At 43.9% G+C, this 17,429-nt stretch overlaps 1 protein-coding gene across 7 annotated transcripts in view; it reads right to left on the reverse strand.

Annotated features, from left to right (window-relative positions):
- CENPU (centromere protein U) overlaps positions 1-17,429 on the reverse strand; it is a 111,584-nt gene that overhangs the window by 18,188 nt on the left and 75,967 nt on the right. For all 7 annotated transcript variants that reach the window (XM_073607258.1, XM_073607227.1, XM_073607243.1 and 4 more), the window contains 2 exons: positions 16,167-16,242; positions 1,383-1,430 (listed from right to left, as the gene is read on the reverse strand). In XM_073607258.1, coding sequence (XP_073463359.1) covers positions 1,383-1,430; positions 16,167-16,242 — 124 coding nt within the window. The remainder of the gene's footprint in view (positions 1-1,382; positions 1,431-16,166; positions 16,243-17,429) is intronic.

Below are 17,429 nucleotides of genomic sequence, written 5' to 3' on the forward strand. Positions count from 1 at the left end.
CCATCTTCAGTGTTCTGGCTAAGGGAAGAAGGTTCTCATGCAAGATTTTGCAATAAATGGCCCCGTCCATTGGCCTCTCAATGCGGCAAAGTCGGCCTGTACCTTAAGCAGAGAAACAGCCCCAAAGCATAAAGGTTTACCCCTCTGATCTTGACTGTAGGGATAGTGTTCTTAGGGTCATAGTCAGCATTTTTCTTCCTCCAAACACGGCGAGTCGAGTTCATGCCAAAGAGCTCAAATTTGGTCTCATCAGACCACAGCACTTTCTCTGAATCATTTAGATGTTCATCGACAAACTTCAGACATGTGCCTTCTTGAGTAGGGGGACCTTGCGGGCGCTGCAAGATTTCAAGCCATGTCGGTGTTGCGTTACCAATGGTTTGTTTGGTGACTGTGGTCCCAATTGCCTTGAGATCATTTACAAGCTCCTCCCGTGTAGTTCTGGACTGATCTCTCACTTTTCTTATGATCATCCTTAGCCCATGAGGCAAAACGTTGCATGGAGCTCCAGACCAAGGGCGATTGATGGGTATTTTGTATTTCTTCCATTTGCAAATAACCAGCAGTTGTCTCCTCACCAAACTTCTTGCTGATGGTCTTGTAGCCCATTCCAGTCTTGTGCAGGTCTAAAATCTTGCCCCTGATGTCCTTTGACAGCTCTTTGGTCTAGCTCATGAGCGTGAGGTTTGAATGGAAGAAAGATTCTGTGGACAGGTGTCTTTTATACACATAATGAGTTGTCGTTAGGAGCACCTTCTTAAATTGACAGGACTAATCTGTGTACCACATGAGCACATACTGTAGCCAGTCTGTGGGAGCCAGAATTATTGTTGGTTGGTAGGGGATCAAAATACTTATTTTTACTCACTGAACTGCAACTCAATTTATATCATTTAATTTATATCATTTGTATCATGTCTTATAAAATATATAATAAAATATAGATATGATAAAAATTTTAGACCCTTTATTTTTTTGTAAGTGGGCAAACTTACAAAATCTGCAGGGGATCAAATTATTATTTTCCCCACTTTATATGATTTATGTAAATTATGTAGATCTATGTTCAGAAGTGAGATGAATTCTGACATAATAGGGGGGTCTTTTCTCTCCTTAGCAATAACCATGATATTTGCCCTGAGAATTTTTTTTTTTGGGGGGGGGGGGGGGGAGATGAGGACCCAGATCCTACCGCATATGGCTTTACAAAGTAGTAAAGGAGCAAATATTTTGTAGTGCAGCCTTGCCAGCTTGCATCTGTGTCAGGCTCCTACTAATGCCTCCTCCATAATTGGACAACCCAAGTCAGAAAGAGCCATGGTGAGAAGACAGGGCATGCCCACTTCTTCAAGATTTTAATATAGTCTCAAACAAAAACTTACCTTTGCATTTTTTCTTTTCATATCTTTAAGCATTCGCACATTTCTTATCTAAGAAGATCAAATGAGGAAATTAACACAGAAATTGCTCTACTAACAGTCTTTAACCTAAAGACAAATATACAGTCAGGTCCATAAATATTGGGACATTGACACAATTCTAATCTTTTTGGCTCTATACACCACAATGGATATGAAATGAAATGAATAAGATGTGCTTTAAGTGCAGACTTTCAGCTTTAATTTGAGGGTATTTACATCCAAATCAGGTGAACGGTGTAGGAATTACAACAGTTTGTATATGTGCCTCCCACTTTTTAAAGGGACCAAAAGTAATAGGACAATTGGCTGCTCAGCTGTTCCATGGCCAGGTGTGTGTTATTCCCTCATTATCCCATTTACAAGGAGCAGATAAAAGGTCCAGAGTTCATTTCAAGTGTGCTATTTGCATTTGGAATCTGTTGCTGTCAACTCTCAATATGAGATCCAAAGAGCTGTCGATCAGTGAAGCAAGCCATCATTAGGCTGAAAAAACAAAACAAACCCATCAGAGAGATAGCAAAAACATTAGGTGTGGCCAAATCAACTGTTTGGAACATCCTTAAAAAGAAAGAAAGCATTGGTGAGCTCAGCAACACCAAAAGACCCGGAAGACCACGGAACAGTTGGCCAGATCAAGAACACTCCTCCAGGAGGTAGGTGTATGTGTGTCAAAGTCAACAATCAAGAGAAGACTTCACCAGAGTGAGTACAGAGGGTTCACCACAAGATGTAAACCATTGGTGAGCCAGGAAGGCCAGATTAGAGTTTGCCAAACAACATCTAAAAAAGCCTTCACAGTTTTGGATCAACATCCTATGGACAGATGAGACCAAGATCAACTTGTACCAGAGTGATGGGAAGAGAAGAGTATGGAGAAGGAAAGGAACTGCTCATGATCCAAAGCACACCACCTCATCAGTGAAGCATGGTGGTGGTAGCGTCATGGCGTGGGCATGTATGGCTGCCAATGGAACTGGTTTTCTTGTATTTATTGATGATGTGACTGTTGACAAAAGCAGCAGATTGAATTCTGAAGTGTTTCGGGCAATGTTATCTCCTCATATTCAGCAAAATGCTTCAGAACTCATTGGACGGCGCTTCACAGTGCAGATGGACAATGACCTGAAGCATACTGCGAAAGCAACCAAAGAGTTTTTTAAGGGAAAGAAGTGGAATGTTATGCAATGGCCAAGTCAATCACCTGACCTGAATACGATTTCAGCAAGTGAAATGCATGCTCAGACAAAACTGAAGGGAAAATGCCCCAAGAACAAGCAGGAACAGGAAGACAATTGCAGTAGAGGCCTGACAAAGCATCCCCAGGGATGAAACCCAGTGTCTGGTGATGGTTATGCGTTCCAGACTTCAGGCTGTAATTGACTGCAAAGGATTTGCAACCAAGTATTAAAAAGTGAAAGTTTGATGGATGATTGTTAATCTGTCCCATTACTTTTGGTCCCTTAAAAAGTAGGATGCACGTATACAAACTGTTGTAATTCCTACACCGTTCACCTGATTTGGATGTAAATACCCACAAATTAAAGCTGAAAGTCTGCAGTTAAAGCACGTCTTGTTTGTTTCATTTCAAATCCATTGTGGTGGTGTATACAGCCAAAAAATTAGAATTGTGTTGATGTCCCAATATGGACCTGACTGTATATTGCATTGTATGAAGGGTGACATGAACTTCTAAATATTAAGTCTTTAGTTCTTGGCTGAAGCAGCCCATAGTCACCAGTGACCGGGAAGCTGTGAAATCAATCCAGCTGATCTCCTGGTCACCATTAAAACTTTCACATCTTTAACTGATGCCTTGTCTGTTTGGGAGATGCAGTTTTACCCTGGATTGGTAACATTAGCCACACAGAGAACCCCAGAAACTATGGAAAACATCTGTAGGTGTACACACAGAACAGGTAGTAAGGATGATCTCTCCAAATTGATGGGAAATCCCTTCACAGACAGGTGTCAGTGAAACAAGTGACCTTATTGGACAATACCCTTCCAAGCCTGTTTGTGTGACAACTCCATTGACTGTGTGCGGTCAATGGACACACACAGAGCAGCACAGCAGCAAGCCTGCATATGTGCCCTAATAGCAAGCAGCTTGCTATGGGTGCACTCAGCAGGGGGGGAAAGCCAGGAGCTTCGGTGGGGGACCCAAGCAGGAGGAGGAGGATCAGGACTGCTCTGTGCAAAAGCATTGTACAGAGCAGGAAGGTATACCATGCTTGTTATTTTTTTTTACCTTTACAATCACTTTAAAAAGAACAAAAAAGTAACATTACCTAATAACATATCATAGGTTACAGAAAATGGCACAAATATTCTGAGTATATTCAGGGCTATCTCCACCAGCACAAAATGTGCTGACTGGAAAAAGTACCTCCTTTTCTATAAATAAAATGAGAGAAAGGAACTGCACCATGTTTCAGGTCTTGTAAATACGAAGGGATCCTGAGTGTGTACATATGTATGGTATTTTTTTTTAATTTGATATGGTTACAATATTTTTCACTAGGTTATGTATTGATTTTAGTTACCTGATCGATAATGAAAGGTTTATATTTTTATCAGATCGGGTTAAGGGTTGGCAGGTGGTTTTAAAGAATAGGTTGTGTGTGTTTGTGGAATATATATATAGGTCTAGGACTAAGAGATTGAACTGTTGTAATTAAGGTTGGAGAAAATACAAAGTTAGACTTACCAGTAACTAGTTTTCCAGGAGTCTTTCAGGACAGCACGTGAGAGAGTGGCTCCTCCCACTTGCCAACAGGAAACACTACTGCCACCAAACTTAAAAGGCGGCATCTTCCCACATATCGCCAGAGTACCTGCGGCCCAGGCTGGAAAACAATCATAATATGGTTAGTCACAGCATAAAAACAATAAGGGCGGGTCGTTGCTGTCCTAAAAGACTCCTGGAAAACAAGTTACCAGTAAGTCTAACTTGAATTTTCCCCAAACGTCTTTCAGGACAGCACCTGAGAGGATAAAACAAGACTTACCAACTAGGGAGGGACCACAGCCTGCAGGACCTTTCTGCCAAATGCCTGAATACCTGCTGACAGAAGATCCAGTCTCTAATGACAGACAAACGTTAGGGAACTTGACCACGTAACCACCTTACAAATTTGATCTGGGGTGGCAACAGCTATTTCTGCCCACATAGTGGCCAGAGCTCTAGTAGAGTGTGCTCAAATTCCCAGCGGGGGAGACAATCCCATCTGAGTGTAATTTACCAAAATAGCTAATTTAAGCCATCTAGCAATTGACCCCTTTGATGCTTGGTGTCCCTTTTTGTTGCCAGAAAAGAGAACAAACAGAGTCCGAAGACCTAAAGTCTCTTGTTACTTCCAAGTAACGCAATAGGATTCTTCTCACATCCAAATTGTGACTTGACTTTCTTTTTCCCCCCAAAGGGTTTGAGCAAAAGGTTGGCAAGATGATCTCCTGCGACCGATTATGAACTGTCGCTACTTTTGGCAAAAACCCTGGATCTGTTTTAAGTATACTCCTATCTGGGTAAAAAAAAAGGTTCCTTAACTGAGAGCGTTCCATTGTGAAGGCTTGCAGAACTGACAGATCCCATTTAGGAAAATGTTCAGCTGGAGCTGGTCTAGATCTATCTAGTAAGTGTCTTAAAAAATCTTGTGACCAAAGATTCTGAAGAAATTGGTCTCTCCAGAAAAACCCCCAATGCAGCCAACTGCACCTTAAGGGTGCTAACTGCAAGGCCTTTGTCTGTACCGTTTTGAAGAAATTCCAATACTGACACAATATCTTCCAAAGTTCTATTTGCCAAACGACACCAAAAAAAAAATAAAATTGTAGACCTTCCAAACCTTAGTGTAAATAGTTCTAATAACCACTTTACTTTCCAGTAGGAAAAAAGTAACTAGAGGTTCTGACAATCCCTTATTCCTTAATAGTTGCTCCTCAGATACCAGGCGGTGAGGCTTAGCCTGGCTACATCTGGGTAATACACTGGACCCTGCAGTAGTAAATCCTGTCAGAGTAAGCTGCCAGAGTGGTTTGACTGCCATTTGCAGAATGGTGGAAAACCAAGCTCTCTTTGGCCAGAACAGATTAATCAAAATTACAGACACGCTTTCTTTCTGTATCTTCCTTAATACTAATGGAATTAGCTGGAACAGGGGAAAGGCGTAACCCAGGTGAAAATTCCAAGGGTGTGCCAAGGTATATATCTCCCCTTAAAACGGTTGTCTCGGTGAAGGGAAAAGAAATGAGGGAGCTGTGTGATTTGATGCAAACAGGTCCACCTGTGGATGGCCCCAGAGCCTGGTGATCAACGCAAAAAATAGGATTTTTTTAAAGCAGCTTACCTGTAAAATCCTTTTCTTTCGAAGGACATCACGGGACACAGAGCCACAGTAATTACTGATGGGTTATATAGGTATCACTGGTGATTGGACACTGGCACACCCTATCAGGAAGTTCAACCCTCTATATAATCCCTCCCCCTTGCAGGGATACCGCAGTTTTGTAGCCAAGCAATATAGTGTATTAGAAGAGGGGCGGGACCTCTGTGTCCCGTGATGTCCTTCGAAAGAAAAGGATTTTACAGGTAAGCTGTTTTAAAAAATCCTATTTTCTTTCTCGAACATCACGGGACACAGAGCCACAGTAATTATGATGATGTCCCAGAGCAATGCTACCTGAGGGGGGGGGGGGGAACCACGACCAAGTAGGGTGCAATCAGACCTGAGGACCTTGTACCGCTGCCTGCAGCACACTACGCCCAAAGGCGATATCCTCATGCCTTCTCACATCCACCTGATAGAATCTGGTGAATGTATGAACTGAAGACCGGGTTGCGGCCTTGCAGATTTGAGCCATAGAGGCCTGGTGATGCACTGCCCAAGAAGCACCAATAGCCCTTGTGGAATGTGCCCTGATCTGAAACGGAGGAATCTTCTGTTTCAAACCGTAAGCTTGAATGATCAACTGTCGAATCCATTTAGAAATGGTAGCTTTTGACGCTGCCTGTCCTCTATTGGGACCCTCTGGCAGCACAAACAAAACATCCGTCTTGCGGATCTGAGCAGTTGCCCCTAGATAGGCCTTAACTGCTCTTACTACATCCAACGAATGTAGAGATCTCTCTTCCGGAGAACAGGGATCTGGAAAAAAGGAAGGTAGAACAATGTCTTGGTTTAAATGAAAATCAGAAACCACCTTCGGTAAAAAACTAGGATGAGGGCGTAGTACCACTCTATCCTTGTGTATAATCAAATAAGGCTCCTTACAGGAAAGAGCTGCTAATTCTGATACTCTTCTAGCAGAAGAGATGGCCACCAGAAAAATTAATTTCCTTGTCAACAAGACCAAAGGAATCTGACTTATTGGTTCAAAAGGCTGTTTCTGTAACACAGCCAGGACCAAATTCAAGTCCCAGGGGTTTAGGGGCGCTTTAACCGGAGGATTAAGACGCATCACCCCCTGCACAAAGTTTCGGACCAAAGAATGCGAAGCAAGTGGCCGCTGAAATAACACTGATAAAGCAGAGACCTGGCCCTTGATGGTACTCAAGGCCAGCTTCATCTCTAATCTGTAGAAAATCAAGGATTCTACCTATGACATATTTCCTGGGATGCCAACCTCTGGATTCACACCAGGTTATATAAGCCTTCCAGACTCTATGATAAATCATCCTGGAAGCTGGCTTCCTTGCATTAATCAAGGTAGATATGACAGGACCTGAGAGCCCACGACTCTTCAGAACGTGGGTCTCAATAGCCAAACCGTCAAATTTAGCGTTTGTAAGGCAGGATGGAACACTGGACTTTGAGATAACAGGTCTGGGCGTACCGGTAGGGTTCACGGGGAACCTACCGTCATCCTTACTATTTCTGCATACCAAGTCCTTCTGGGCCAAGCGGGGGCCACCAGAAGTACCGACTTCCTTTCCTGCCTGATCCTGCGAAGGAGTCGTGGTAGTAGCAGAATAGGCGGGAATGCGTAAATCAGTGAGAACCGATGCCACGGAATCACCAACGCATCCGTCCCGCATGCAAGAGGATCTTTTGTCCTTGCCACAAATCTGTCTATCTTTTTGTTGAATCGGGATGCAAAGAGATCTACATCTGGAACCCCCCATCTTTGGCATATGGCCCAAAAGACGTCGTGATGCAGAGACCATTCCCCTGGAAGTAACTGCTGGCGACTTAGATAGTCCGCCTGCCAATTCTCTATTCCCGGGATGAAAACTGTCGATATGCATGGCACATGCATCTCTGCCCAGACTAAGATCTGGTTCACCTCTTTTTGAGCAGCTCGGCTCCGGGTGCCTCCCTGATGATTGACATAAGCCACTGCTGTGGCATTGTCGGACTGGATCCTGACCGGACAACCCTGTAGCCTGATAGTCCAGGCCTTTAGAGCTAGATGTATCGCCCGGATCTCCAGAATGTTGATGGGTAAGGTCCTCTCTGTCTTGGACCATACCCCTTGGACCGCAGCCTGTTCCAGAACTGCTCCCCAACCTGACAGACTGGCCTCTGTTGTTACCACCGTCCAGGTAACCGGTAGAAAGGATTTCCCCTTCTGCAGGTTTTCGGGTATGAGCCACCAATTGAGGCTCTGACGCACCGCATGCGACAGGTGCATCGGAAGTCTAATGCCTGAACCTTCTTGTTCCAGGTCGACAGAATACTGTGTTGCAGCATTCTTGAGTGAAACTGAGCATAGGGAACTGCTTCGAATGAAGACACCATCTTCCTTAGTAGCCTCATACAAAGGCGGACTGAGGGACCCTTCTTGGTCCTTACTGTCAGAATCAGCTCTCTCAAAGCAGTGATCTTTGCCTGGGGTAGAAATATTTTCTCCTGGCTTGTGTCTATAATCAGACCTAAATACTCCAGTCTTCTTACTGGTTTTAGGAAAGACTTTTCTAAGTTGAGGATCCAACCCAGGTGTTCTAGATACCTGACCGTGGTCCTCAAGTTTCCATTCAAAGAGGCTACCGACCGGTCTATCAAGAGCAGGTCGTCTAGGTATGCTATGACAGCTATACCCTGAGCCCTTAATCTGGCCAGAGGAGGAGCCAAGATCTTTGTGAACACTCGAGGTGCAGTGGCTATCCCGAAAGGCAGAGCCACAAACTGAAAATGGCGCCCTCCTACCTCGAAGCGCAGAAACTTCTGATGAGCAGGAAAAATGGGCACATGCAGATATGCATCTCTGATGTCTATTGATGCCAGAAATTCTCCTCCCTGGAGGGTGGGAACTACTGTTCGAATTGATTCCATGCGGAAGGATTGAATCCTTAGGAATCGGTTCAGATCCCTTAAGTCCAAAACGGGCCTGACATCCCCATTTGGCTTTTGGACCGTAAAAAGGTTGGAATAGAAGCCCAATCCCTGGTCCTTTGCGGGAACTATCATAATGACCTCCTGCGACAAAAGTCGCTCTAACGCTAGAACGAGCGACTGCTTCTTCTCTGGGTCTCTGGGAACATTTGATCTGAGGAACCGAGGAGAGGGGAATTCCTGAAACTCCAACTTGTACCCTAAGGTTACCGTGGAGATTACCCATCTGTCCTGGAAGTCCTCCTGCCAGAGCTCTGAGAACTGTCACAGTCTTCCCCCCACTCGAGTGAGCGGGGGCGCCCCCTCATGCAGAGGTCTTAGTGTTTTGCCTAGTAGGCTTCTTTCCCCAGGACTTCTTTTGTCCCTGGGGTTGACTCTTGTCTCTGGACCCCGATGGAGGCGGCCGTCGAGACTGCCTGGAGGCTGAAGGCGCTGGGGAAAGAGTCCGTTTGAAAGAGGGACGCTTACTCTTCTTCTTGACAGGTAAGAGAGTGCTTTTCCCACAAGAGATTCTCTTGATATAGTTATCCAAGTCCTCTCCAAACAACCTTGCACCACGAAATGGAAACCCAGCCAGTAGCTTCTTACATGGTGCTTCGGCTGACCAATTTTTCAACCATAGGATTCTACGTATATGCACCAACCCCAGTGAAAGAGGTTTGCACGATAGAATCTCTAATGGCGTCAACCACAAAGCATAAGGCCGCTGGAAGGTTAGCAAACCCCTGGGCCTGCTGTTCAGGTAATACTTTGATGACCTGCTTAACATGGTCTCTTAAGTATTGACAGACTCCAATCGCTGCTACTGCAGGCTGGGCCACTGATCCTGCCAAGGAGAAAACATCCTTTAATAGGGATTCCATCCTTTTATCTACAGGATCCCTGTGCATCTGAGCATTGTCTACAGGACAAGTCAGGCTATTATTTACGGAGGAAATGGCGGCATCAATAGCCGGTATTCCCCACATTTTAATAAACTTTTCTTCCATCGGATAAAGTGTTGAAAACTTTCTCGGCGGAAAAAAACGTTTGTCTGGGTGATCCCACTCAGAATAAATGAGCTTTTCAAGTAAAGTATGAACAGGAAAAGCATGTGCTGCTTGGAAAGGTTTCAGTGACCCCAAAGCAGAAGAGGATTCTTTAGCAGTTTCAGGTATGGGCAACTTAAATGTGGAGCGGACCAATCCAGTGAGGATCTGCACTAAGACTTTCTCCTCTTGGGAAGTCGCAGAGGGTCCCTCTCCACCTGATTCCTCCGAAGAGGAATCATCCGTCCCATCCTGAACCTCTGAAAGGGATTCATCTCCTTTATCCCAGAGCTCCTCTGTCTGATCTGCCTGAACGGCTATCTTCAGAGATGGTGGCCATTAGGCCGCAGAGCCCGGGTGGTATAACCACTTTCTAGACCCCTGTGGCCCCTCTCTAGCCTGGGGGGAACATTCAAACATGAGAAATCTCCCTTTCCATCTTACCTGTTTGCAGCCTGCTTGAGACGCTGGGACATAATCAGCGATGAAAACACCTGAGACAGACAGTCAGCATGTGCAGGTTTGTGCTCTTGGCAGCCCCCGGTGGTCACAATAGGCATAGCATGCATTTACCTTAAAGGAGAAAAACCACTAGAACTCAAAAATTCTGTGGAATCTCCTCTTACCTTATCCAGCCGCAGGGTGCTGTTTACACAGACCCAATCATCACCTCTCACGGTGGGCTCCGTTTGAAAAAACCGTCAGAGACTGGGGCCCCCTACGAATAGGGGGATCCAACAGTTCTGGGACCATAAAGCACCTCGCCAGAAATTAGGAAGTTTAAAGCCATTTTCTGATCTGCGGGGTCCAGCTCTCTAAAAAGAGAAGCATTACGGGTAAAACCTCGTTTCTTCGGACACGAGGCCCAGGTACCATTCAATTCGGCCATGAAAAGACACTTTGAATGGATCCGGTTCGCCTGGCTTGCCCCAGTATAGGATATAGGATATTCCCTTTGGAGCTCAGCACAGGACATCTTTACACGTCCATCACCTAAGACACTGGCGTAAAAACTGAGGTATCCCTGCAAGGGGGAGGGATTATATAGGGGGTTGAACTTCCTGATAGGGTGTGCCAGTGTCCAATCACCAGTGATACCTATATAATCCATCAGTAATTACTGTGGCTCTGTGTCCCGTGATGTTCGAGAAAGAAATATCTAGATCCAAGCTCCACTCCGTCTCCTGAATTTGCCACCTGCTCAAAAAGTCTGCCACTCGGTTTGGTGCGCCTTTGAGATTGACCGCTGACAAGGACAGTAAATAATTTTCTGCCCACTCCAGAATTTCTGTTAACAGCAACTGAAGAGCTTTGCTTCGTGCCCCCCTGCTTGTTCAGGTAGGCTACGGTAGTGGCGTTGTCTGCAAGAATCTGCACATGGAAACCCAGGTTTGGAGAGAAGGCAGCCACTGCTAAGGCGACTGCCTTTATCTCCCTCCAATTTGAGGACTTCACTGCCTCTGTCCGGGACCATACTCCCTGTGCCAAACTCTGATCCAGGTGGGCCCCCCCAATCATCACACGCTGGCGTCTGACGTCACAATTTTTTTTGATCGGGAAGGACCAAAATAGGCCCTTTGACAGAATTGACTGATACCTCCACCACCAAAGTGTCCGCTTGACCCTGGTGAGGATCTTTACCTTTGTCTCTAAAGTTTCCAGCCTGTTCCATACCTTTAGGAGGGAACTCGACAGTGGCCTGAAATGTATCCTTGCCCATTGGATGACTGGCATAGTTGAGGTTAAAGTCCCTAGAGCTGACATAACCTTTCTGACCGACATCTCCGGATTTGTCTGTAGCATGGATACTACACCCTGGACCTTGACTTTCTTCTCTTCCGGAACAAAAATTCTTTGCTCTACTGAGCTTACTCAATACCCCAGAAATTGTACCTGCTGAGGTGGATTGAAGTTTGATTTTTGAAAAAGTTCACAATCCAACCCAAGGCTTCCAAATGACTGCGGGCCTTTCCCAGGTCTTCTTGCAATTTCTCTTTGGAGGGGACAAAGAAGAGGTGGTCGTCCAGATATGGGATTACTGCAATTCCCTGAAGGCGGAGAGAGGCGAGGGCTTCCGCCATTACTTTTGTAAAGACTCACGGGGCAGACGAAAGGAAGGGCCTTGAATTGCAGATGCAGCACCTCCTTCCCCATATTCACCGCCATCCTCAGGAATTATTGGGACTGAGGAGCTATAACAAACATGCAGGTAAGCATCTCTTAAGTCGATTGTTGTCCAAGGAATGCTTCATGGCATCATATTCCTGACCGTAAAGATGGAGTCCACACGAAACCGCTTGTATAGGACTAACTTGTTCAGTGGCAAGTTGAGGATCAAGACAAACTTCTGGATGGCTTCTTTTCTAGAAAGATATGGGAACAGAATCCCTGATGACAGTCCTCTGGAGATACCTGAACCACAACCACCTGTTGCATCAGATCCTTTAACAGGTTCTTCATAGCTAGGGCTTTTGTTGTATCCCTTGGTGGGTTTGTCACAAAAGTAGCTTTCTGGAGGAGGATCCGAAAACTCTATTTTGTATCCCTGGGACAGCATGTTTAGAATATATTGGTTTTCTGTCACGCTAGCCCAGTGAGTGAGGAATTTTTGAAGCCTTCCTCCCACTGGAGTCATTGCGTTTTGTTGGTTGACACAGGAAGATGGAAAAGGACATTCCCTTTGCTCTTCTGCGTTGGCCAATTTCTTCTTTTCTCTTGGAGTTTGCCACTTTGTTCCTGAGCCCTTTGAGGTTGAAAAAGCAGTTTAACCGGTCACTTTTACTTCAACAGGAAATGACTTTGTCGGCTGTCCTATCCAGAACTGAATCGAAATCAGGGCCGAATAATAAATCTCCCATGAATGGAACACCACAAAGTTTACTTCTGAATGCCGCATCCCCCGGCCAGGTCTTCAACCACAGAGCCCTCCTGGCTGAGTTAGTTAGGGCTGCAGATCTTGCTGTCATCTTATAGACTCTACCGATGCGTCTGAAATAGAAGCTACAGCCGCCGACAAGGTTGTGAAGGAATCAAGAATTTCTTGCCTGGTTGAATCCGCTACGATATGGGCCTTATGCTGGTTTACCCAACATTCCATATTTCTATAGACGCAAGTAGTTGCCATCACCGGTTTGAGATTGCCCATGATGGATTGCCAAGCTCTTAAGTTGTTGTTCCATTTTTTTGTCCATGGGGTCCTTCAATATTCCCATAGCCTTGAATACCAGGTCATATCCTTGAATGCCTTGAAACCTGGGAGAAGGCTGCATCGAGTTTAGGAACTTTATTCCAAAGTGCTGCTGGGTCTTCATCAAATGGAAAAATGCCTTTTATGAGCCCTTGGGGAAAAAAGGCTCTCTGGTTCTGCCATTTCCTTCTTAATGGCCTCAGAGATTACAGAGTGTACCGGAAAAGTAAGATGTTTAGGTTCACTGAGACCTGCGTACATCCTGTCATGCAGAGAAAATTTTTTTCTCTCTTCTTCCAAGCCCAAGGTAGCATAAATTGCCTTTAATAGGCCATCTACTTGCTCTAAAGATAGTTTGTATTTAGAGGGCGCATATTCCATCCCTTCCTCCTCCTCTTCCTTTGAATCTTCCTTGGAATGAGGGGAGGAATGTCCCTCTTGGGTAGGAGGACCTACTTCAGCCTCCCGCGTCGGGACTAACAGTGAGCCCTGAGAGTATTAGGAGGTAGCTGGCTGACTCAAAGATGGATTTGTAAGTGAAGAGCGAAACGATTGAATGGTAGCATTCAGGTCTTTAACTGATGCAATCAAATCGCTACATGTGGAAGAAGCTTCTTCTTTAACTAGGGAGTTAATGCATATTTGACACTGTGTCTTCTTCCAGCCCTCGGGTAATTTTGCTTTGCATGAAGGACATTTCCCTTTAACCACTGGGTCAGAGCTCTTGGCCTACCGTGACAAAAAAAGGAAACACAAGACAAAACCATCCCAGTGAGTCAACCTGAATCCTTCAAATATGCTCACCACAGGTACGCAGGAAGAACAATAAAAAAAGTCACATGCCCAGACAGGCCCCTACCACTGAGGCAAGTATTAGAGATAGAGAGACCCCAAAGTAAATAGGGCAGTACACACATCCATCCCTTACCTGGGCCTTGCTGGTGCCTGTCTCACTTGCTGCAGCTGCTGAACCCTCCAGCAGATGTGATGCCACACGCCTGCTCCTTGAATGCCGGCCCTTTCCGGATACCTCACTTCCGATGGACAAAGTCACCCAAATGCCAGTCTCAAGATGGTGGCGGCTGCATACCAGAGAGGCGGGCTGGACAGAAAGAAAATTATGTTCGCTGACAGCCTCACCGCCGCCTAGGAGCGGCATCCCATGGAGCAGTACCAGCTCTCCCTGAGCACTCAAGAGGGAGAAGGAGCCCGTCCAGCAGCTCTCTGTGGTATGGGAGGAAGGGCTCTCTGAAATACAAAAACGGTGGAGCAGGAAGCCGGGTCTCTCAGGACAGCACCTAAGAGCTCCTGACTCTCCACTAGGTGTTCCCTGCCAGAGGAAACACAAAAACTGTCGATATGTGGGAAAATGCCTCCTTTTAAGTTCGGTGGAAGTAGTGTTTCCTGTTGACATGTGGGAGGAGCCACTCTCTCAGGTGCTGTCCTGAAAGACGTTTAGGGAAACATACTGTATGTACACACTACTCTCGGTTCCTTGACTTAACATTTACAACTAAGCCTGGGGTTTGTGAAACAAATCAGAGTGCAGGAGAGTGGAGTGGGGTATTTAGGATTGAAACTGGAATACAATAAATAGCTTCTGATTAGGGCTGAAACAACTAATCGATTAATCGACAACTAATCGATTATGAAAATAATCGATTACTATTTTCATAATCGATTAATCGGCCAGTAACATAATGTGGTTAAAAAAAAAACTAAAATGAGCCCTTTATAGTACAAAAACAGCAAATGATCGCTACTGTAACTATTTCTTTCACAGTTCTACAGTAAAAAAAAAAAAAATGAACCCCCTTACAGTAGTGATTATTTGCTTTTTTGGTACTATAAAGGGCTAATATTCGTTTTTTTTACCCCATTATGTTACTAAACGTCTTACACCTGGTTTACATCTATGTGTTTTTTGGTGCTTTTTGCAGAAACGGACTACAGTTCATTTACATGGTTTCCTATGGGACACGTTCACATCTATGCTTTTTTAGCCGCTGCATATTTGGAAAGCGTCAGTGACTTTAACGCAAAACAGTGCTTTTTTGGTTCAACATACTTCAATTGAGAAGCTGCAGAAAAACATGTAATGCGTTTTTTGCAGCAATTTGTGTTTTTTAATCTGCCCAACAACAAATTGACCAAAAAACATGCAAAAACGCAAATCACAGCAAAATCACGTGCGCAAAAATCAAAACGCACAGAAAAGAGCACTGCAGAAACAGATCAAAAGCAAACTGCATAGGTGTGTACCGAGCCTTATGCTGGCCACACGGATCAATTTTCATATGAGAATATTCAGACGAAAAATCTTTGCACATTCGATGAATGAACGAATGTTTGAAATTTTCACTGGTTTTTAAAATAATTGTAATTTCTGAACGAAAACCACATACACTGTCTGATAATTCCTTTCACCTAGAAGTTTTTTATTATTTCCAAATTTTCCTATTACTGTGGTTGAAAATGAACGCCGATTTGACCCCACTAACGATTAGAAAATCGAAGGAACGTTCTTATCTCTCCTCTAATAGTATATAGAGTATATCTCCTCTTATAGTATATACACAGTATATCTCTTCTGCCTGTTATTCTCAGAGTGGATTAGATATTTTGCTCCCTATATATATAGTTGGCTATTTTTATTTACCACTGCATAGAGCTATTTAAGAATAAATTGCCTTTTTTTAAAACTTTACATATTAACTAAATTATACACAACACTTTTTTTTTTTAAGGTTATTAACCGATTAATCGAAATAATAATCGGCCAACTAATCGATTATGAAAATAATCGTTAGTTGCAGTCCTACTTCTGATGCCAGACATTTATGGATGGTGTAGTTCTCATCTCTCATAATTTACAGAAAATACCAGTATCATAATAAAGACATCATAAAAATGACTGAGGCTCCAATTACATTCCACTGTAAAAAGGATGGAGTCATACCCTACTTTCTATTGTTTTCAATATATATGGAAATGTACCAGATGTTATGCTAGGTAGTCAACACCAGATCCAAGGCCGTCACCAATATACTACTGCAATCAGTGATATCACTTTTTTAAAGATAACACTATTAGGACAAGTAGATGCTAATATTCTATTGCTTTTAAATTCTACTTCAGTTTACACTTGTAAGGTATGTAGTTATATCTGATATTAAACGCATTTCTGTCTAATACTTACAGTTGCAGTTAGTTGATCTTTATAACTGAGAAAAAAATTATCTACTGCTTTTCTACATGCCCCATCAATAGATTCCCTGTAAAAGAATGTTTTTAGCTTATATGACATGTAATGAACCATGGGAAATAGTTTTCATAAGAAATGCTTAATGATTGTACAATGCAAACAAAAAAAATTGTCAATATATGTTACTTTAAGGCACCTTTCACGCGATCGCGCCACTCGGATCCGCCTGTTCATCTGCAAGCGGATCCGAGCAGGTCACCCATTGACTTCTATGGGCAGGTGGATATCAGTGAGATGTGTCCGCTGAAATCCGCCTGCCTTTCCGATCCGAAAAGATCCTCTCAAAACAGACGGATGGCAATATGTTCACCATCCGTCCAATGGATTGGATGAAAATGGAGTCTGTCATTTTCATCCGATCTCACCATAGAGAACAGCAGGGCTGTGACAGGTCCATTCCTGCACAGTGAGCAGAGACGGACCTGTCATCCGCCTGCTCAACAGGGATCAACGGAGCGAACCTCTGGGTGAACTGGCGGAGTCCGTCCAGCGGATCCGCTCCATGTGAAAGGACCCTTAGAGATGTAAACAAAGCCGCCTTTGGAAACAAAGAAAACATGTTTAAAAACATTTTTATATACTTGGCACTAGAGAAGTAAAATTTCCAGAAATTGAAGCCATGGGGAAAAAAAAAACAAAAAAAAAAAAACGTATCCCTGTTTTCCCCCCCCAAGAAAAACAATTTGAAATTTTGGAAAAGTTGAAAAATAAATAAATCAGTGTGTAGTTTTACAAATTGAAAGTCATTTTGTTACACTGGAAACATGAAATACCGCGTATATAAAAGTATTATGCTTGAAATAAAAGTACAGCTTATTCAGTAAAAAACTAAACTTGCTCTTTAAATTTGGATTTATAAATTATAAATTGAATAACTGTATGTGTTCAGAACATGTCAACTATACATGAGAACAGGTACCCACCCACTTTCCCTCATAATAATTTAAAAGCTCCTTCCAATATGCATTTTCAGTTATGGACAAGGCTGATCCAGAAGCATATATTGCTCTTGCAAGAGCTTGATCAATGTTCTCCTGATTTTCAGGTGTCATTTTCTCTATAAAGGAAGGGATTGTGCATTTTTGGGAGGCCCTGGTCTGTAATACTTCCTTACTTCAAGATGCTGCTGGAGAAAAAACACTTTGTGATGATCCAGAAGCAGCAGAAAGAGAGTGTTTCTGGAATGAGAACTGCAAA

This window comes from Aquarana catesbeiana, linkage group LG01, assembly GCF_042186555.1.
Source record: "Aquarana catesbeiana isolate 2022-GZ linkage group LG01, ASM4218655v1, whole genome shotgun sequence".
Lineage (NCBI taxonomy): Eukaryota > Metazoa > Chordata > Amphibia > Anura > Ranidae > Aquarana > Aquarana catesbeiana.